The following is a 24246-nucleotide window of genomic DNA, read 5'->3' on the forward strand; positions in this document are numbered from 1 at the left end:
GACAACAGAAAGTATAATGGGGATAAAAAAGAAGGCTGTCTATGAAGTGAATGCATCTTATTAGTGGAATAGTAAATTAAATATAGTAACACATAGCTGTGGTGGGCGAGCTGATAAGAGGAAAACGAGCAGTGGATTTGAGCGCGCAGCGGCACAGACGAGTACCAAAAATAAAAGTATCGGTATCGGACTCGGACTCGTTCTGGAAAAAGTGGTATCGGTGCATCCCTAGGGCAGGCTAGCAAATAATCCAAAAAATCCAAGAAAATATGACCTCCTACATGGGACATTTTGTGAAACAGTGATTTTGAGAGACGCCCGTTTCTAGCCTCAATATCTCCTGAATTTTTGTAAAAATGTAAAATGTAAAAATGATACTTTTTAAATAAGTTTTGATAGTTTCAGGGGGCTAAAATAACAGACGGGGACTGTTTTTACACAAAAAGGGTCTAGAACCGCCCATGTCGTTCATAGACACTTGACACAATGCTCAGTTCATGCATTTTATCAAATTAATTCCATATTTACACAGTAAAAGTTGGCATCACCTGTTCACTGTTGTTCACAATTATTTACACATATGTACCTTTAAATGTATGACACAAATGGCACTTGTTTTAAGAATGATCCATTTAAATGTAATTTCTTGAGCATCTATGTGCATTCGATAATGCCAGTGTGCCTTCTGATCTGTTTTATTGTGTGTTGTTGATTAAATTTGTAATTAAACAAATTAAATTTAAAGCTTCCCGCCCTCCCCTCAATCAGAGTTCTGGCAAACATGCACACACACACACACACACACACACACACACACACACACACACACACACACACACACACACACACACACACACACACACACACACACACACGCGTATGCATTAAGTGTTATAAAGCACTTGTCAGGAAGGCAATTTGCATGACTGATGGTGCAGCTGCAAGCTCTCATACTCTGAATCTAGGTTGACCGTGGGAGCCTGGCATAAGCCAATAACACACACTGAAGGCTCACACATTCGTCCTAGTTCTTCTCTTACCAGAACCCAAATACTCACAACCAACGCTTGTTTTTAATATTCAGTGTACATAGAGGCAGATATGTGGTCCATTTGAAAATGCAAAACAGATATTGTTAAAAGAACAGTTTACCGAAACATGAAAATTCTCTCATTATTTACTCATTATCATGTTGTTTCAAAACCACATTTATTATTTTTCTTTTAACAAGAGCTTTTGACAAGGAGTTGTGTAGCATGCTCCGATAGGAAGGATCCTCGTAATGTTAAAGGAACACGCCGACTTTTTGGGACTTTAGCTTATTCACCGTATCCCCCAGAGTTAGATAAGTCCATACATACCCTTCTCATCTCCATGCGTGCCGTAACTCTGTCTGACGCACCCACCGCTAGCCTAGCTTAGCACAAAGACTGGAGGTAAACGGCTCCAGCTAGCATACTGCTCCCAATAAGTGACAAAATAACGCCAACATTTTCCTATTTACATGTTGTGATTTGTATAGTCACAGCGTGTACAAATAACAAGGTCACATGAGACTCAGCCATCTTCTAACCGTATACATACTGGGAACTATATTCTCAGAAGGCGAAGCACTGCTACTTCTGCGGAGTGATTTACTCCAACTCTGAGCGAACTCTCTGCTCCTCACCATGGGGCTTCTCAGGCGCTGCGAGCAAATCACTCCACCCAAGTAGCAGTGCTACACAACATGTAAATAGGAAAATGTTGGAAAATTTTGTCACTTATTGGGAGCAGTATGCTAGCTGGAGCCGTTTGCCTCCAGTCTTTGTGCTAAGCTAGGTTAGCGGTGGGAGCGTCAGACAGTTATGGCACCCAAAAAGTCGGCGTGTTCTTATAAATAAGGAAAATCTGCAGAACTGCAGTTCTAGTTATGTGGTCTGTGAAGTTTAACTGATCGTCAATCACAACTCCAAGGTTTCTGGCTGTCCTGGATGGAGTTATGGTTGACGAACCTAGCTGGATGGAGGAGTTGTAATGAAGCGTTGAGTTGGCTGAGAACACAAGCAGTTCTGTCTTTGCAAGGTTGAGTTGAAGGTGATGGTCCTTCATTCTGGCTGGCTAATAACTGTCAGTGTCCTGGTAGTGGGAAACTTCTTGTTTATTGCCTTTTTTTGCTATCACATATTTTAGTAACCATCATAAATTAGGTATCATCCGGAAGCTTAAATGCTCCAAATCCATCCTATGAAGACCATTTTGAAATTGAACATTGCGTTAACATGGAAATTATATTTAAAACCTTTTAGCGGGCTTAATGTTTGTGATATCTACTTCAAATTTGCCACACAACTTGGTTAAAGATATGACTTAGATTTTTTTATATCAATCTAAGAATTTTTTTTTTTTTTTTGGTAAAATATATATTTTGTATAAAAAAAATATTTTTTTACTTCAGTACATTTGTTTTAATGTAAACTTAAACTTCTATAATTTTTTTACATTTTCCTATTTTGAAGTGCAATCACTTCTGCAATAACCTGCTGAGTTTCTTTAAAAAGAGAGCAAACTTAGGTCTGTATTCCAAACCATTCATGAATTACAAACATTTACGTTCAGATCTGTGCTAAACAGGGAGTGACAGTTAACAGGTTAAGTGTTAAAAAATAGCAGTAAGATCGACAAAAGAGCTTCATATTTGGTGCTTATATTGCATTATACCATGCCTTATATATATAAATAAATTAAGACTGTACATTTTTGTGATTTATATGATGTCTCAAATTTGGCTGGGAAAACATTGAAGCCTCTAATGCTTTCTGTCTTGTGTGTGTAGGTGATTCCTTGTGCCCAGAGAGATGCTCTCTACTGCCTCCACGAGAACGGTTGCGTCACCCTGCGTGTGTGTCGCTGCACAACACCTTCTCCTAATGAGTCAGGCAAGACAACCTTTGTTCCTTCACATCTGTTCTTCAGTCTGGGGCTGAGGCATATTAGTCATTTTACATCATAATTATGGTATTCATAGTTAGTTAGATACTTTTATTGTCCATAAGGTGGACATTTGTGTCTGGCTTCTCCATACAGACATCAACACTACAAATTCAAACTATATACACACACCATGATAACTCAATAACATTTCATCGTACACAAACAAATATACATTCCCATATGTACATCTATATATGCCTACAAATTCATGTCTACTTCAGTTCAACTTGACTCAGCATTTACTGTTGGGACAAATTACATCTGATACACATTTTTCCTTGCCCATGGTTGCCTAAAAACATCTCTTTGATGGTAACAACTGGAATTGAGAGTGTAGGGGATGAGAATGATCTTCTGTAATGCTTTTTGTTTTATTTGTAATATATGAATATCATTTAGTTGCCTTTGTAATCGTGTTTTCTACATTAAGCACTTTAGATAATTTTGCTTTACATTTAGCACTCGGATTTCCATACCATATAAAAGACGTGATAATCTCAACAAGATTTTTAAAGGCCATTTTTTAGAAAGGCCATTTTTTAAGTTTACTCAAACCAAATGTTTTGTGGTTGTTCCAGTGACTGACCCAGAGCAGAATGTCCAAGAGTTGGTATACGATCTCCGCTCACAGTGTGACGCTATCCGTGTGACTAAGACCGTGCGGCCCTACCGAGTGGTGATCTGTCCTGTCAATGAGAACAGTGCCGCCCTGGTGGTCAGTGATGGAAGGGTGATGCTGTGGGAGCTCAAAGCTCATGCCAGTAAATCTTCATCCAACCTGAGGTACAGTTTTTCAAAACATATTAAAGTACTGAATATGAAAACAATGGGTTCTTCAGTTTCACATAGACAATTAATAAAAAAATAAAAAAAACCTGCAAAACCTGTTGGTAGAACTGATTTACAGTGGTAGACATGTAGCAGACTTGCAAATGTTACTATAATGAAGGCTTTGCTGATTTTACTTGATAAACTTTCTTGGAGTATCAATTTTACACACTGTTTAAATCTAATTTAATTAATCTGACTTATTCAGCATATTACTTTCTGACTTAACCAATGGCGTTAGTTTTCAATCTTGTTATTGAGAAAAATATGATTTCACTGGTATTGGTATCAACTACTGAATTTTCATATCAGGACAACCCTACATAAAACACACCAATAAATTCTGATTAGATTTTTTACAGCCAGTTTTTAAAAGCACAATAAAAACATGCATTTTATGAAACTTAACATGCCCAAGTTATATTTCATCCCAAAATCCAGATAAAAAAAAAAGAAGTTATATTTTGCCAAAAGAAAGTGATCCTTCTGAAGTGAGACGCAAACGAGCAGTTTAAACTGGATGCGTCAACTCAAACTTTTTTCTTTTACTCTTCCATTTGTCCTGTTGACTCAAGTGCGAGGATCAGAACTCTGAATACTAGGAGTATCAGTAATCTGAACACACATCTGTATACTGTATCAGTATAGACAGTGTCAGTCATTATAATCTAAACACACATCTGTATACTGTATCAGTGTATCAGCGTCAGTCATTATAATCTGAACACACATCTGTATACTGTATCAGTGTATCAGCGTCAGTCATTATAATCTGAACACACATCTGTATACTGTATCAGTGTAGACAGCGTCAGTCATTATAATCTGAACACACATCTGTATACTGTATCAGTGTAGACAGCGTCAGTCATTATAATCTGAACACACATCTGTATACTGTATCAGTGTATCAGCGTCAGTCATTATAATCTAAACACACATCTGTATACTGTATGAGTGCAGACAGCGTCAGTCATTATGATCTGAACACACATCTGTATACTATATCAGTGTAGACAGCGTCAGTCATTATAATCTGAACACACATCTGTATACTGTATCATTGTAGACAGCGTCAGTCATTATAATCTGAACACACATCTGTATACTGTATCATTGTAGACAGCGTCAGTCATTATAATCTGAACACACATCTGTATACTGTATCATTGTAGACAGCGTCAGTCATTATAATCTGAACACACATCTGTATACTGTATCAGTGTATCAGCATCAATCATTATAATCTGAACACACATCTGTATACTGTATCATTGTAGACAGAGTTAGTCATTATAATCTGAACTCAGATCTGTATACTGTATCAGCGTAGACAGCGTCAGTCATTATAATCTGAACACACATCTGTATACTGTATCAGTGTAGACAGTGTCAGTCATAATCTGAACACACATCTGTATACTGTATCAGTGTATCAGCGTCAGTCATTATAATCTGAACACACATCTGTATACTGTATCAGTGTAGACAGCGTCAGTCATTATAATCTGAACACACATCTGTATACTGTATCAGTGTAGACAGCGTCTGTATACTGTATCAGTGTAGACAGCGTCAGTCATTATAATCTGAACACACATCTGTATACTGTATCAGTGTATCAGCGTCAGTCATAATCTGAACACACATCTGTATACTGTATCAGTCTAGACAGCGTCAGTCATTATAATCTGAACACACATCTGTATACTGTATCAGTGTATCAGCGTCAGTCATCATAATCTGAACACACATCTGTATACTGTATCAGTGTATCAGCGTCAGTCATAATCTGAACACACATCTGTATACTGTATCAGTCTAGACAGCGTCAGTCATTATAATCTGAACACACATCTGTATACTGTATCAGTGTATCAGCGTCAGTCATTATAATCTGAACACACATCTGTATACTGTATCAGTGTAGACAGCGTCAGTCATTATAATCTGAACACACATCTGTATACTGTATCAGTGTATCAGCGTCAGTCATTATAATCTAAACACACATCTGTATACTGTATCAGTGTAGATAGTGTCAGTCATTATAATCTGAACACACATCTGTATATTGTATCAGTGTAGACAGCGTCAGTCATTATAATCTGAACACACATCTGTATACTGTATCACTGTAGACAGCGTCAGTCATTATAATCTGAACACACATCTGTATACTGTATCACTGTAGACAGCGTCAGTCATTATAATCTGAACACACATCTGTATACTGTATCAGTGTATAAGCATCAGTCATTATAATCTGAACACACATCTGTATACTGTATCAGTGTAGACAGCGTCAGTCATTATAATCTGAACACACATCTGTATACTGTATCATTGTAGACAGCGTCAGTCATTATAATCTGAACACACATCTGTATACTGTATCATTGTAGACAGTTTCAGTCATTATAATCTGAACACACATCTGTATACTGTATCAGTGTAGACAGTCAGTCATTATAATCTGAACACACATCTGTATACTGTATCAGTCTAGACAGCGTCAGTCATTATAATCTGAACACACATCTGTATACTGTATCAGTCTAGACAGCGTCAGTCATTATAATCTGAACACACATCTGTATACTGTATCAGTGTTGACAGCGTCAGTCATTATAATCTGAACACACATCTGTATACTGTATCAGTGTATCAGCGTCAGTCATTATAATCTGAACACACATCTGTATACTGTATCAGTGTATCAGCGTCAGTCATTATAATCTGAACACACATCTGTATACTGTATCAGCGTAGACAGTTTCAGTCATTATAATCTGAACACACATCTGTATACTGTATCAGTGTATCAGCGTCAGTCATTATAATCTGAACACACATCTGTATACTGTATCAGTGTATCAGCGTCAGTCATTATAATCTGAACACACATCTGTATACTGTATCAGTGTAGACAGCATCAGTCATTATAATCTGAACACACATCTGTATACTGTATCAGTGTATCAGCGTCAGTCATTATAATCTGAACACACATCTGTATACTGTATCAGTGTATCAGCGTCAGTCATTATAATCTGAACACACATCTGTATACTGTATCATTGTAGACAGTTAGTCATTATAATCTGAACACACATCTGTATACTGTATCAGTGTAGACAGCATCAGTCATTATAATCTGAACACACATCTGTATACTGTATCAGTGTAGACAGCGTCAGTCATTATAATCTGAACACACATCTGTATACTGTATCAGTGTATCAGCATCAGTCATTATAATCTGAACACACATCTGTATACTGTATCAGTCTAGACAGCGTCAGTCATTAAAATCTGAACTCACATCTGTATACTGTATCAGTGTAGACAGCGTCAGTCATTAAAATCTGAACACACATCTGTATACTGTATCAGTGTAGACAGAGTTAGTCATTATAATCTGAACACACATCTGTATACTGTATCAGTGTAGACAGTGTTAGTCATTATAATCTGAACACACATCTGTATACTGTATCAGTGTAGACAGAGTTAGTCATTATAATCTAAACACACATCTGTATACTGTATCAGTGTAGACAGAGTTAGTCATTATAATCTGAACACACATCTGTATACTGTATCAGTGTAGACAGCGTCAGTCATTATAATCTGAACACACATCTGTATACTGTATCAGTGTAGACAGTGTCAGTCATTATAATCTAAACACACATCTGTATACTGTATCAGTGTAGACAGCGTCAGTCATTATAATCTGAACACACATCTGTATACTGTATCAGTGTATCAGCGTCAGTCATTATAATCTGAACACACATCTGTATACTGATCAGTGTAGACAGCATCAGTCATTATAATCTGAACACACATCTGTATACTGTATCATTGTATCAGCGTCAGTCATTATAATCTGAACACACATCTGTATACTGTATCATTGTAGACAGCGTCAGTCATTATAATCTGAACACACATCTGTATACTGTATCAGTTTAGATAGCGTCAGTCATTATAATCTGAACACACATCTGTATACTGTATCAGTGTATCAGCGTCAGTCATTATAATCTGAACACACATCTGTATACTGTATCATTGTAGACAGCGTCAGTCATTATAATCTGAACACACATCTGTATACTGTATCAGTTTAGACAGCGTCAGTCATTATAATCTGAACACACATCTGTATACTGTATCAGTGTAGACAGCGTCAGTCATTATAATCTGAACACACATCTGTATACTGTATCAGTGTAGACAGCGTCAGTCATTATAATCTGAACACACATCTGTATACTGTATCAGTGTATCAGCGTCAGTCATTATAATCTGAACACACATCTGTATACTGTATCAGTGTAGACAGCGTCAGTCATTATAATCTGAACACACATCTGTATACTCTATCAGTGTAGACAGCGTCAGTCATAATCTGAACACACATCTGTATACTGTATCAGTGTAGACAGCGTCAGTCATTATAATCTGAACACACATCTGTATACTGTATCAGTGTATCAGCGTCAGTCATTATAATCTGAACACACATCTGTATACTGTATCAGTGTAGACAGCATCAGTCATTATAATCTGAACACACATCTGTATACTGTATCAGTGTATCAGCGTCAGTCATTATAATCTGAACACACATCTGTATACTGTATCATTGTAGACAGCGTCAGTCATTATAATCTGAACACACATCTGTATACTGTATCAGTTTAGACAGCGTCAGTCATTATAATCTGAACACACATCTGTATACTGTATCAGTGTATCAGCGTCAGTCATTATAATCTGAACACACATCTGTATATTGTATCATTGTAGACAGCGTCAGTCATTATAATCTGAACACACATCTGTATACTGTATCAGTGTAGACAGCGTCAGTCATTATAATCTGAACACACATCTGTATACTGTATCAGTGTAGACAGCGTCAGTCATTATAATCAGAACACACATCTGTATACTGTATCAGTTTAGACAGCGTCAGTCATTATAATCTGAACACACATCTGTATACTGTATCAGCGTCAGTCATTATAATCTGAACACACATCTGTATACTGTATCAGTGTAGACAGTGTCAGTCATTATAATCTGAACACACATCTGTATACTGTATCAGTGTATCAGCGTCAGTCATTATAATCTGAACACACATCTGTATACTGTATCAGTGTAGACAGCGTCAGTCATTATAATCTGAACACACATCTGTATACTGTATCAGTGTATCAGCGTCAGTCATTATAATCTGAACACACATCTGTATACTGTATCAGTGTAGACAGCGTCAGTCATTATAATCTGAACACACATCTGTATACTGTATCAGTGTAGACAGCGTCAGTCATTATAATCTGAACACACATCTGTATACTGTATCAGTGTAGACAGTGTCAGTCATTATAATCTGAACACACATCTGTATACTGTATCAGTGTAGACAGCGTCAGTCATTATAATCTGAACACACATCTGTATACTGTATCAGTGTAGACAGTGTCAGTCATTATAATCTGAACACACATCTGTATACTGTATCAGTGTAGACCGTGTCAGTCATTATAATCTGAACACACATCTGTATACTGTATCAGTGTAGACAGTGTCAGTCATTATAATCTGAACACACATCTGTATACTGTATCCGTGTATCAGCGTCAGTCATTATAATCTGAACACACATCTGTATACTGTATCAGTGTAGACAGTTTCAGTCATTATAATCTGAACACACATCTGTATACTGTATCAGTGTAGACAGCGTCAGTCATTATAATCTGAACACACATCTGTATACTGTATCAGTGTAGACAGTTTCAGTCATTATAATCTGAACACACATCTGTATACTGTATCAGTGTAGACAGCGTCAGTCATTATAATCTGAACACACATCTGTATATAATGGCTTCTATTTGATTTTGACACAACGGTTCTCATTCAGTGTAGGCATATGTCAGCTGTTAAGCGACTGAACGCCAGTGGGCGGGGCCTATAGTGCGATGATGTAAAACTATTCGTCGATGTCTTGCTCTGGAGGCGGGCATATGCAATTGTATTTTCCTGTGTGATGTCACGGATCCCTCAATATCAAAACGAGTCGTTTTTGGAGCTTAAATAAATGGTTTGTTTATAATGAGGATCTTTTGAGCTATGAAAAAAAATATTTTTTAATGGTACAAAGACCTCTATTATGTCAAAAGATCAAGGCAAATTTGATTTCTCATGTCATGATAACTATAAAATTCAAGTCATCTTCATTTTAATAGCGCTTTATTACACGGCTCTGTGGAATACTTGATTCTGATTGGTCAATAGCGCTATCCAGCGGTAAATTATTCCCAGATAACAACCGCTGAAAACAGATAACGCAGGCTCATCTTGGTTACTGAAGTCAGCAGTGCTATACGCCTACTAGGAACGGTTTTCTTCGTGGAAGTTTTGCATTTGATGAGCTAAAATATTAAAACTCAGTCGAATCAATATTTTGTGTACAGTTATTTAATCATGCCATCCAGTATCGTGGACTCGCTCTCTCTTGTTTCATACAAACACAGCGGCGGCCATTTTGTGAATATTGTTTTGTACACTGTTGGATTATGAGATAGAAACAGCTACGATTTTAAAACGGTTTAATCTGAAATCAATCTTATCCCCATAATTATTTATGTGGTGAAATGCTGTGTATTAAGCGATATGTATGATAACTGTATTCCATATCTCTTAAATGTCTGTTTAGTTTGAACTTGCCGCTGCAACTGCTCTCTCCACAGAAGCTTTGCGTTTAAAGACCTAATAAAATATTTCAACTTAGATCAATATTTCGTGTCTAATTATTTAATTATGTGGCAAGTAGCCGTGTAATAAGCGGGATAATGTACATCCAGCCGGTGGTTCTCTCAAACTAACCCCCTTCAGGCTGATCAAGAGCTCTGCTTCGCGTCGGGGTCCTCACCATCCTGTCAGGGTTATTTTGAGAGAACCACCGGCTGGATGTACATTATCCCTTACTTATATAAGGCAGATGGTTTCAAAGCAGCTTTACAGGGATCTGCAGGGAAATAATGATTCAATGATTCAAACATAGTTCAATGCGGCTGTAAAACAGCTCTAAAAAGAAAAGAAAAAAATGTAATTGTTCAGCTTCAGTGATGATTCAGTTCCGTTTTAAAGATCATCAATTATTAAATTAGTTCAATTCAGCTGTAAAGCAGCTCTGGAGAAAACAGTGATGTCATCTTCCAGCTCAGTTCAGTTCTCGTCAAATACTGTCAGTCCAGTCAATAATATTGAATATTAAGAAAAAAAAAAAAAAAACATACTCTTATTTAAATTGTGCAATTGTAGTCAGATTTCTTATATTGTTTATATGTTTGTTTTAATAAAATGTCTTCTTTCTCTCAGTTCTGGCTTGCCTCCTTTGTATTCTCCCGTGAATTTCTGTGGGACACCTTTACGTCAGAATCAAAAATGCATCCCGGATCTTTCCCTGAATACAATGATTGGTAAGATAGCCATCCGAATCTGACACACACACACACACACACACACACACACACACACACACACACACACACACACACACACACACACACACACACACACTCACACTCACACATGTCTGGTGCACTATCTTTGTGAGGACTCTCCATAGACGTAATGGTTTTTATACTGTACAAACTGTATATTCTATCCCCTTACACTGCCCCTATCCCTAAACCTACCCATCACAGGAAACATTCTGCATTTTTACATTTTCAAAAAAACTAATTCTGTATGATTTATAAGCTTTTGTACCCATGGGGACCTCAATTTAGGTCCCCACGGTGACACGAGTCCCCATGAGTCTGTGTGCATTCAGGTTTAAGTCCCCACCGGTGTAGAAAAACATGTCCACACACACACACACACACACACACACACACACACACACACACACACACACACACACACACACACACACACACACACACACACACACACACACTTTTCTTTTCTTCCACATGATTGCCTTATCCTGGCTTCTAAATATAACTCATTTAAACAGTCTCAGGCTTCATTCTCCTAGCCTTTGACTTGAGAAGATATTTCCAGGCTGAAGACCCTGTGGCCTCACTCTGCTATCTGTCTTTTACAGTATCTGCACATCTTATTTTCCCTTTTAGAAGCCCAGCACTGATAACACTCATAGCCTTTGGCCTGGTTTATCTCCTGTTGTGTCTTTAATCATAGGCATTTGGTGGGCGTTTGGGTCTTAAAAGAAGAGTTCTAAACCTGAATTATTTTCTTTCTTCTTTGGAACACAAAAAGAGGATTTTGAAGAGTTATGCTGGTCACTCTTTTCCAAGCAGTTACAATAAATTGGGACTGAATAATTTATTCCAACATTTTAATGTCATTTCAGGCTACATGTTCTTTAAAATCATTAAAAAATCATGCATGTTCATTTTTGTTACTGTTAAATCTATTTACTGTTGCATTAATAAGTTCACATGCCACTTACAGAATCTCTAAAGTGTTAATAATTTTAACAAAATAGGAGGGTCATAAAAATGTGCATGTTATTGTCTTGTACTATCCTGAAAAGGCTATTTTACATAACAGATGTTTTCATATAGTCCACAGGACAAAATAATAGCTGAATTAAAGATCTGGATGTAATGGCCTACTTCTCTCTTTTCGCTCAGCTGCCTCAAAGAGCTGCTCTGTTGTTTCATTTAGATCAATTATGTGATCTGTCGCTGTTCCAGGTCACAGTCTGATTTCTGGAGTGGACTCCCCGCGACCCCTGGCAGATCAACAGGAGGTACATCTGAAGTTCCTGTTGACAGGGCTGTTGTCTGGCCTGCCCTTGCCCCCCTTCTCCCTGCGGATGTGTCCTCCGCTCACCACCAAGAACATCAACCACTACCAGCCCTTACTGGCCGTGGGTGAGTACTGCACATGCAGCGACCACACGCTTTCCCCCTCCATTATATAGCTGACATTTAAAAATGCACACACACACACACACAGTAAAGTACTGGTGTGCAATCTCAACTCTCATCAAACAGAACAGATAAAGACACTTTAAAGACCTGGACAGTGGCTTTGGGTGCTGTTTGTCTGTGCCATGGGCATCAAGCCCAGAATCAGTTTAGTTTGGCCCAAATGCCTTTTGTCTGTAACTGATCAGGAGTTATTCGGTAAAAGTTGGTTATTCTTAACTTCCTTTAACGTCCTTTTAATTTCTTTAAAATGTCTCTATTCCCCCTTTCCCTCCTCACACACAACTTCAGTCTATCCTAGAACATATTTTTCTGGTAGCAGTTCAGCTAAAATACGATTGGTCTCTTCATTGCCCTAGCTTTAGAAAATGATTGGCTACAGGAAGTCTATTCAGAGATTATGTTATCAAAATTGATAACAACCCCAGCATCTGTATTATTATCTTTCAATATGTGCAGCATTCAACGAAAAAAGTATTGTAATAAAATAGAGGTCGACCGATAGTGGATTTCACCAATACCGATATTTAGGTTTGACCTTATATACCGATAACCAATTATTAAACCGATATTTTTTAAAATGGATACTGGATTAAAAACTAACATAACACTCCAAGTAAAACAGTGCTGAACTGAAATGTGCTAAAAGAATTAAATATATAAATATGAATATATTAAAATGAGAAGTTCTACAGAAAATAATTTAAACATTAAAATATTACAGGTCAAATTTGTGTTTCTTTAGCTATAACCTAGAAACCTATGTACATTTTCATAGGTAACACTTTTCAAGTCCCATTTGTTAATGAGGATGTATTATAGCTTTCATGAACTATACATTATGCAGTATACGTTTTTACTGCATGTATTAATATTTGAGCAATACAATTGTACCTTGATCATTCATGTTAGATCATAGTACATCAACTAAGGTAATAACAGATAAAGTTAAAATTAAAACTCGATTTCAAATGTATTACTAAATGTTGAAATTAACAAACGAATAATACTTCCACAACATTTTTTAACCTTAGTTAATGCCAAAAATGGAATCTTATTGTAAAATGTTACCATTTCATATAAATCCAAAGAGTCATGCTTAAAGATGGCCATATTTAAATATGTGCAAAGGCCAGAGCATTAAAATTACATAAATGTATTACATGTACTGTATAGTCTTTCACTTTATTTGCTTCGATTTTAGAACACTTGATGATTATCTAATCAAAATAATATGTATTGTAGTGATAAAAAAAGAATTTGTTTGTTTCTGTCGGCTGCATGAACATATCGATATTGAGAAAGCACCGGAAAAACTGTCGGTGTGGATTTTTGCCGATAACGATACTTCCACCAATCAACTATCGGTACCGATATATCGGCAAAAACGATGAATCGGTCGACCTCTATGATAAAATTAATTAAAGAGAGTAAATCACGGAAACTTCTAAGACGGGCCATTTTAATATCAGCATTAGGTAGGATACATGTTTAGATTTCTCGGTTCATTTACGTGGATTTAGTATATGTTGCCACTTCTATAAACTCATGTGACATTCATTTAAATAAGGTTTTTATAGTATATCAAAATAAATCATTAGAAAACATGTGATGCTTGCAACCACAGCTCGGCCTTCTGTAACACCCACTTCTAGAAACCACACACTCCTACTTCTGCAGTAAACACAGAGACATTAATCACGAACAAATTGACACATAAAATCACTGAGTCAGGTGTTAAGAATTGTAAGTCAAACATTGTTTAGAAAACTAGTCCGAATACAGTCATTCATTTAATCAATTCATTCAAATCACTGATTCGTTCAGGAATGAAGTGACTGCCTAAATAAATGGGCCATTGAATTACCTTTTAAAAAGGCAGATTGATTTAGTATAATAACAGCGGGTGTGTTGCTCGAAGACTCAAAATAGTTCTGCTTTGGCTTTGTTTGGAACTATTTTCATTGGCAAAATAGAAGAAAAAAAAATATTAACACAATATTAACTTGTTTATTGAACTGCTGTATAAAATCATTATCACATTTGCAGTCGTGCTGATATTCAAGAAAAAACTGCACTCATGCTCATGTGATATTGAGGAACCATGTTATATTTTTGCCCCCTTATCTTGAATTTCGGAGGCTTTCTAATTCTGCATTTTAATAAGCTACAACACAGTGAAAGTTTTTTTTTTTTTTTGCATACTCTGGGTGGGTGACATACTCTATAACATCGGTTTGCACATTGTTAAAACAAGTTACAATATTATCGAAGACAATACAAATCACACACCCCAATATGACATGCTAGTCAGTTGAATGATGGAGTTCAACTATTGATATTCCATTCTCAAAATCACGGTAGCATATCGTGTATTAAGAGTGCACATATTGATGGAGTTTGTTTTTTGCACAAGTAACATTTCCAGTCTTTCTGTGAGCGCGACCTGATTTTTTGACAGCAAAGTGAATGAGCCAAGAGAAGCAAATCAAATGAGCTGAAATGAAAAAAATGTGATAAAATCTAATGCAAACGTCATTCATCACAGCATTTCAAACCAGCAAGGCCATAGATGTTCCGTTTACTCAATCATCTCTTAATTAAACGTTCTGAAAAGATTGAAAGCCTTGCACAGATATTAAAAACTCAAGTGCACAAGTCACAAAACATATGAAACTTTGTAGACGAATGTATGATTTCAGCTAGCTGTGGCTAAAAATAGAGCTCCAATTGAGTTACATCTGTTGCTGAGTACCAGAGAAACGGAAAATATTTTACAGCTTAAAGACCTCCTAAATATGTGAAAATCTGTTTTATTGCATTGTAGAAATATCAATATGTTTTAAATGAGGTTTCACCCAGTTCGATCCACGGATCTTGCAAATTGTAATTTAAGCTCTGTGATTGGTGGTCTAATTTTCTCTACTTGTCATCTCATTATTGGAGTCAACACAGCGGTCCAGTCTTGATGATATTTTGTAGCTCCTCGAGTGCACTAAACATCCAATTGAACAAGCACACTGCAGTTGTCAATACCCTGTAACGAGAATCCTTCTTGACGGATGCGTTTCTGAAGTATCTCCATAGTACAGTTTTTGCCTCAGGGAAGATACAGAACTTCAAACTCTCTTTCTGCTTCAGTGCTCAAGGACTGTTTCTGAATCATTCCCAATGGTGGCTTTTTTTTAAACCATCTCAAAACTTCAAAGAAGCGATCTTGACGAGAGGTCATCTGGCCCTTGAGGGAAAGAAGGTCCATATGCGACATTTGTATGTGTGACATTTGAAGCCAGACAATTGTGCAATTTTGGATGCATCAGAGTCAATCAGTTTAGTCTACGTACAATACATAATGGCATGTATCTCTCTTTGAATAGACTATGCGCATATAGTCTGACACTGTGGTGCCTGCTACAATTACCCTGTGTACATTATTCTGTGCCAGATGATTCTATGGACTTTAGCAAACATCTCTTTTAGAGCTACTACATATTTTGAAACGCATCACAGTTCGATTATGGGTTGCACACTAGTCGATGCATTGGGTCTGTGCCGGCTGTTTGCTGGTCACGATTTGGCTTGTTTGATTGTTTTCAATTGAATTTAATTGATGTATAATCACAGTTTAATAAAACACATTAATAAATATGCAAGGATCTATAACTGCAATAACTAGAATCATGATTAATTGATTAAAGGGATCCTATTAAGGTTTTTTACGTGTTCATTTTTCTTTTGTGTGTAATGTTGCGGTTTAAGCATGAAAAGGCTTTGCAAAGTTCGAAAGCACAGTCCCTCCGGCGGGAGTTTTCTCTATATCAGTGCGCACTGTTGCTGAACTCCCTGAAATGCCTCTATAGATGGTAGGCGCATCACCGTCACGCCCATTAAGTGGCAAAAAGACTGAGCGGCAGCATTTGTTTTCAGTGTGAATGCCGCGGAAAACACACAAAACGCATCTAAAATGGGAAAGAGCTTTGCGATTGCCTGTACAACTAGATTGGACAAGAAATATGAGGTATATTTTTACAGACTGCTGAAAGCTACAGAAAAGAGAAGCAAATGGATTGCTGCAATTCATAGAAACAACTGGATCCAGGCAGCGAAAGGGGGATTTGCAGTTATCATTTTGTGTCAATATGTTGAATTTAGGGGTAAAATCATACCCTATTGACATCAATTAAATATTTACCATCTTATTCTGCATATTTGGATGTTATTAAATAAACACTGACAAAAGCTACAAGTATTAAGGAAACCCTCTAATGTAGTCTTGAGTTTTCTTCTGAGATAGGCATACGCAGAATAAAGGGACAGATCCCCTGAGTTAGTAGTGTGTTGAAACTTGCAGTTATGGTAATGTACGGGACATTTCCCAAACTCACTCGAAGCGCTTGACCAATAACAACACACTGCTCCAGCCGACCAATCAGAGCACAGTGTGATTTTCAGAAGGAGGGGCTTCATAGAGACAGGATCTAAACAGAGCGTTACTGACAGACTGGGAAGTGAGGAGCTGCAACAATGGAGAATATGGGGAAAATAATGTGTTTTTTGAACATTCAAGTGTGAAAACATTCTAGTAGACCACTAAAACAAAATCAACACTTCGAAAAAGGCCATAATAGGTCCCCTTTAATAATTTTATCTGCACATTTCTACTCGCTCAAACAAATTAGAAAAAAATGTACCCTCAAACTCAACTGGCATGCCACCTCAGCTCTGTCCCATCAACTGAAACTCTCTGAAACACTTCACTACCTCTCAGACTACGCAGTCACTCTTCTCTCATTTTCCTCTCAGTGCTACATCTATCAACCTCCACTGACGGGATGAATGATGTTCTGTTCAGTCTGAGCAGGCTCTGTTATGAACAGTGTCATCAGAAATTACTTATGAAAATGTAGTTTGACAAGTTTTACAATGATTATTATTATGTATTTGTAATCAAAGGCAACAAATGTTAATGCCTTAACAATAATTCAAGAAATTCAATCATGTTAACTAGCCAATTACAGCATTCGTGTGTGTGTGTTTTGCATGTTTACCCATTAGGTACAAGCAATGGCTCTGTGCTGGTGTACAACTTGACCAGTGGCCTCCTGCACAAAGAGCTAAGTGTCCATTCCTGTGAGGTCAGGTAAGAAACCTTTACTCTGTAATAATATACCTATACACCCATTCATGATGTGACATGAGAATCATACCATACAACAGAACACTGGTGTTCAATCCTATCTGCCAAATGCATAAACAGCCCCTATATGTTAAGACTGTGTATTAACAACTAGTTTGATAAAATTTTCTAATTAAAATAGACCACTTTTTATGTAACTGACTTAAAGTTATGAAGTCTTGAAAAAAATCTTTAAAGATTTTAGAGATTTTTCACAGACTAACTTTAAAGACTGCTCTAAGCAATTTATTCAACGGGATCATTGGCTGTGTCCCACTACACTATGCGCTTTTGGAGCATTCGTTTCAGAACCTGATGGATTTTCTCCTTTAGTTTCGTTTAGTCACACGAGCATACAAATCGCGCTCGGATCCACACCAAAATAATTGGTTTGAGAGTGCAACAAACTCTGGAGTGGTTTTACCTGTGGTGAGAAAGCTATCAAGAATCACAATGAGTTTTATCCGCCAAGTGTGCACAAACACAAGGAATTTGTTGTGGTTTTCCAGGAGCTCTGGATGCATGCATGCATACAGACATATAGACATATATGACACGACTAGAAAAAAATATTTAAATAAGACTAAGAAACATAATAATAATAATAACAAAGTGGTATACATCTGGAACAGAAGACTTGTGTACAGATTTGTGCATTATGTACTGCATATACAGCTGTATACATTCATGTATAAAATATGTATATTACATAATATCCAATTATTTCCTCTCTCTCAGGTACTGAGGTATGAATTATAGAAACAGGTAGTAGTTGCTATGTTAATTGTTTAGGCTGGAGATAGTGAGGATAATGGGGGAAAAAACAGTTTTAATGCCTAGATGTTCTAGTGCACATAGATCTGTAATCCAACCTAATGGACCAACAAACCAAGTTGCATCATAATTCATATTGGGAAATGCATTACCTAAAAATTGGCAATGTCTAATTCTGAGGATGAGCACAATAGTTAAAATGTCATTACTCTGAAAACATTGCATTAGGTCCTAAAAGCCTCGTTCAGACTGTCAGTCCAAATCCGATTTTTGTGCATATCCTATTGGAATCTGATTATATTTAGCAAGTGTGAACAGCAAAAAATCACATGAAATGTGATTTTTACTAATCCGTTTTGAGCTACATTCATATGTGGTTTGGAATCCTATTCAAATCAAATGGTGAAAATCCATTTTTTTGTCTGATTTTGCGTGGTTTGTCACTGTCTCACACCATGTGAAACGTAAACATGTCACGTTGTTTGAGGAAACATGCTGAAAGTCGCTGCAGAAACAAGGTTGTGTTGTTACAAAATGCCGGTCGAGCAGAAAATTGCAACAATAATGGAGACATGTTTTAAAACCGGCGGAGACAACAGCACTGAGTAAAGCCACACACATATCAGCCTCCTACATTTCTGTTGTTTTTGGCGAATGCCTACCAACGGCTCAGAATAAACCTGTAGCGTTGAGCCCTGCTCATCGACACCAGGCTTCTGGAGAGGATGTAGACTCGTACACAGGAGAGGAGGCTGGAAGGTGCAGAGACTGTGGCTGTTTTACACAAGCATCAACGTCTTGAACTTGATGTGAGCAGCAACCGGAAGCCAGTGCAGAGAGATAAAGAAAGGTGTTACATGAATCAGTGGAGAGAAGCCAGGGTAATGTAGCCTATCTGTGTGTACATGGATGAATTATGGACCATGATGGATAGATGCCAATGTGCATTTTTTTTATTTTTTTTTATACAGTGTTCCTATCTCTATCTGGAGCATTGCAGAACGCAGGGTTAGAGCCTCCTGCTGGCATCACTAACACATTTTCACCTATTTTAATTTTCAATAACTACTAGATAGACAGCTGTCTAGCACTAACATGTTTCACATTAGATAGTCGAAAAGTTTTGAATAACAAATGACAATACTGATTTTGGGACAGCCTGAACATTACATTATTTTATGATTTTGCCATAAATAATTGGCACACATGAAATGTTCTCGCTGAGTCTTGGTGCCATCTTGTGGTGTAAATGACTGGAAAGCACTGAGGTCGGAAGTGGAACATTTCGGCCTGGATATTCCCACCTCACACCACTCGAATGCGGCATTAGGTCACTATAATCTTCCAAACAGGTGTTTTGGAGCTAAACTCCAGGAGCAGGATTAGACACCCCTGCCATATTCATTTTATTTCCAATGGTTTTTCATAGTTTTGATGACTTTACTATGTGTAAGGAAAACTGTTTCCAGGTCCAAGCCTCTGCTCGTTTCATTTGAGAATATCTCAACAGCCGTTTATGAGCACTATTTATTCATATCACACATTAAAGCTAAACTTTAATGAACTCATGCTGTACAACAGTCTCCAGGCTCACTGCCTCCCAGACATCAATGTTTTAATTATTCAAGGGTTTAGGATTATGAGTTTTTGGTAGTATTACATCACATTGTAAGTGTATATTAGCACCATTTGTTTTCTTTTGGCATCTGACCCAAATACGGTGACTCGTTACGTCAGATTTATCAAGTGGATTCTTTTAAAATTCTTTTAAAGTGAATGTCTTCATTGTATACATTTTTGTCTGCTGTAAACGTGTTCCCTAAAAATTATGCCGCAGTGTTTCCAACTTGCATTATTATTCACTGAGGATTGTCGAAAACAATCTCAAGAGATGATGAAGCAGCCCTCCATCTAAACTCATAAAATGAAGTTAATCATTCTGTTCGTGTGTTCACTGCAGAGCTCAGACCCCATGACACACCGGCCGCCCTCATTTTTATTAATTATCTCTCTCTTTAGTTAAGCAGGCTCCATTTCCCCCTAATAAATTAAGCGAGAGATTTAATCAATTAAGTCGTTAAGCAATTGATTGAAAACAAACACCATCCATTGTCTCTGCATTGTCTCGGCACTTTCTTGTGAAATGGAAGCCTTTCAGAATGTTTGGTTAACTTTTATTAGGGAAGGTTTTAACTGAGGAAGTTTTGTCAACACTGCTCCAATGACAATGAAAATTCTGTTTAAAAAGCGTTGTTTAATGCCTTTCTGTATCCTGTATGCAACGTGATCAAAGGCCCCAGTATACTTTCAAGCATCGTTTTTTTTTTTTTGCTTTGCTAGAGGGCAAAAAAATTTTGACCAAGTGACAGTATACTGTTTTCAAACATACAGTCCGCGCTGGTGGTCGCAGGGTTTTGATTATGTAAAAATGTTCTGTGCGTTATGCTCTAACAACAAACACACAACAAACATTGGCAGCAGTGGAACGGCAGAACACACCCACCTATTCACATAATCATCACGGACGAATGGTAGTTCGAATATGCTAGCCAAAGCTTTGGCGAGCTGTTTTGAACTACCGAAACAAACTCCAAATGAGCTTTGTTTTGGCCAGATTATGTTCAAAATTATGTCAGTTTGTTGTTCGATTCCACTTGAAATATATCTGGGCCTTCCCGATATTTTTGGACACCTTGATCATGCTTTAACATTGTGTTTGATGGGTAAGTTCACCCAAGAATGAAAATTCATTGTTGTCATTTCCACATGTCGTTCCAAACCCAAAAGACTTTCACTTATCTTTAAAACACAGATGAAGATATTTATGATGAACTATGAGAGATTTTTGTCTCTCCACTTAAAGTCACTAAGTTCAAAACTGTCATAAAGACATTGTAAAAGAGATCCATATAAAACGCACATTCAAATTAGGTAAACGGAAGGCAAACCATACTTGCTTTGCACTTGAGAATAAACCTCATTAGCTACTCGAAAGCTCAAACGTGCTGCGTAACACGAGAATGAACCTCATTGGTTCTTGAGGAAGCTCAAACTAATGTCTTCACCTTAAGTGAATCCAAACACACATGACAGAATACTAAAATCTGTATTAAACACTCATATACTCACTTGCAGCGGCTTGTCTGTATCCACCAAAATATTCATCCAAAACATAAATTGAATCAATAATAAATTATAAATGTGTTCAGCATTCTGTAACACATTTTCAAATATTCTCTGAAATGAAAATAAAGGAGGCATTTATATAGCACTTCACTTTGTACTACTGTACACCCAAAGTGCTGTACAATCATATCATGGGATCTCTCCTCAACCACCACCAGTGTGCAGCATCCATCTGAATGATGTGACGGCAGCCACAGTACAACAGTGCCCGTACTCTCACCACACACCAGCTACAGGGTGGAGAGGAGAGAGAGTGATAGAGCCACTTGAAAGCATGAGGATTATTAAGAGGCCATGATTGATAAAGGCCAATGGTTGAAATTTGACCAGGACAATGTGGCTACACCCCTACTCTTTACAAGAAGTGCCATGAGATTTTTAATGACCACAGAGAGTCAGGACCTCGGTTTAACTTCTCATCTGAAGGACGGTGCTTGTTATAGTATCGTGTCCCCGCCAATATAATGGGGCGTTAGGACCCACACAGACCACAGGGTGAGCACCCCACTCACTAACACCTCTTCCAGGCTGGTTTTCCCAGGAGCTCTCTTATCCCAGGTGCTGACCAGGCTCAACCCTGCTTAGCTTCAGTGGGCAACCAGTCTTAGGCTACTGGGTTATATGGCTGCACTATTTAAACCCAACATCCCACTCTTGCTTTTCTAATATCTTTATTATCTAAAACTGCTAGAGGGAACCAACAAATTATTAAAGGATTGACATCAGTCAGAAAGAAGGTGAAAGCAAAGGTCGGTCAAGGGGGGCGGTGTTGGGGAAGGCTTATCTAGTTCTTTTCACTTATTTGTTGGAGGATGTGTGTGGGATTTCTTCTTGTTCATGGTGAAATATAGATGTTAAATGTATTTTCACAATTTGACCGCTCTAGTCACATGGTAATCAATGATCTCCTGCTTTTTTCAATGATGAGTTTGTTGAACCTCATCTTGATGCATGAAATCCTTCAGATGCATTCATTTATTCATCTGTGGCTAAAATAAATTATCCTATAGTGAGCAGGATATATACAAATTTAACGTATGGCCTCTGCAGGCATGTACTATATTATTATGCCTGAATCCTCCTCAGCTCTTTACAATTTTACAATGTAAATCTATGATGAAAAATGGAACTGCAGCGCTCTCTAATTAAGAGCCATTGGGGCAGATCTCAGACTGCCCCGCTTATCTTCACGTTACCTTACAAAAACCTCGCTCCAGACCAAGACAATATCAGTCCATTTCAGCTATGTCTATATTAATCTGCATAAGATCAGTAACTAGTTGGCATGTCTGTTCTTTGTATCAAATTAATGAAAGTTTGAATGTGAATAGCCTTTATATAGTTCTGTAGTTTTATGTTTGTTCTGGGAATAGAAATTACTTTCTTTTTCTCACCGGAATTCTTGAAACATTTTAAAACAACATAAGGCAATAAATACTACATTAAGGCAATTCTAAGATAGCATTCTATGTGTGCCTATCAATCAACATCAGAGTGCCTCCATCAGGCTGAATAAAAAGGCTGAACCTCTGCCAAAAGTGTGTCTGCATGTGTTGAGCGATTAGAATATAAAGCTTACAAAATGTTAATCAAACTAGCGCTAAGACCCAGAATCTACCCTACCTAAATCTACGGCCAGGAGCCGCTACTGCACACTTGTCATCATGCCACACATGCACAAAGTCTAAAACTTTCCCCCGGCCCTATGCCCTCAATCCATAGAGGCTCCTCATTACCATATCATTAGCATTTTTTTCAGGAGAAGTGGCCTAATTAATCAAGTGGCCATTTTATGTCTCATTAGTGCTCTCTTCTTGGATCCCCCAGCCAGGACACACCAGCCCACAGAAAGTCCATTATTCTTTCTGCCTTTCCTGAACACAGACTTTCTCTAGACTCATTGTTTTGTTTTTATTTGTTTGTTTTTTTGATCAGTCCGGTTCGATTTATAATGAAGGCCTTTCACGTTTTGATTTTTTAAGAGCATAAGTAGGAATTCTGAGGATGCTGTTGTGATATATGTGTTGTAAAAAAAAAGTGCAGTAAGTGGAAAAAGAGGAAATTCGGAATACACAGTCAGGGTGTGTTCACACTTGGCATGTTTGGTTGGATTAAAACGAACCCTGGTGCGATTGCTCTGTTAGTGCGGTTCATTTGAATAAGTGTGAACGTTGCCAACTGAACCCTGGTGTGCATCTAACAAGTGGACCAGGATCGCTGAAAAGATGGGTCTCGGTCCACTTCCAAACCAACTCTGGTGTGGTTTGAATGAAATATAAACGCAAAACAGACCAAAGACATGTATAAAAACAAAAA

At 37.5% G+C, this 24246-nt stretch overlaps 1 protein-coding gene across 1 annotated transcript in view; it reads left to right on the forward strand.

Annotated features, from left to right (window-relative positions):
- wdr11 (WD repeat domain 11) overlaps positions 1-24246 on the forward strand; it is a 104460-nt gene that overhangs the window by 36062 nt on the left and 44152 nt on the right. Inside the window, exons 7-11 of the mRNA XM_079855097.1 lie at positions 2816-2918; positions 3552-3756; positions 11212-11312; positions 12558-12737; positions 17850-17934. Of these exons, the coding sequence (XP_079711223.1) occupies positions 2816-2918; positions 3552-3756; positions 11212-11312; positions 12558-12737; positions 17850-17934 (674 nt within the window). The remainder of the gene's footprint in view (positions 1-2815; positions 2919-3551; positions 3757-11211; positions 11313-12557; positions 12738-17849; positions 17935-24246) is intronic.

The sequence above is a fragment of the Squalius cephalus genome (genome assembly GCF_949319135.1).
Source record: "Squalius cephalus genome assembly, chromosome: 21".
NCBI lineage: Eukaryota > Metazoa > Chordata > Actinopteri > Cypriniformes > Leuciscidae > Squalius > Squalius cephalus.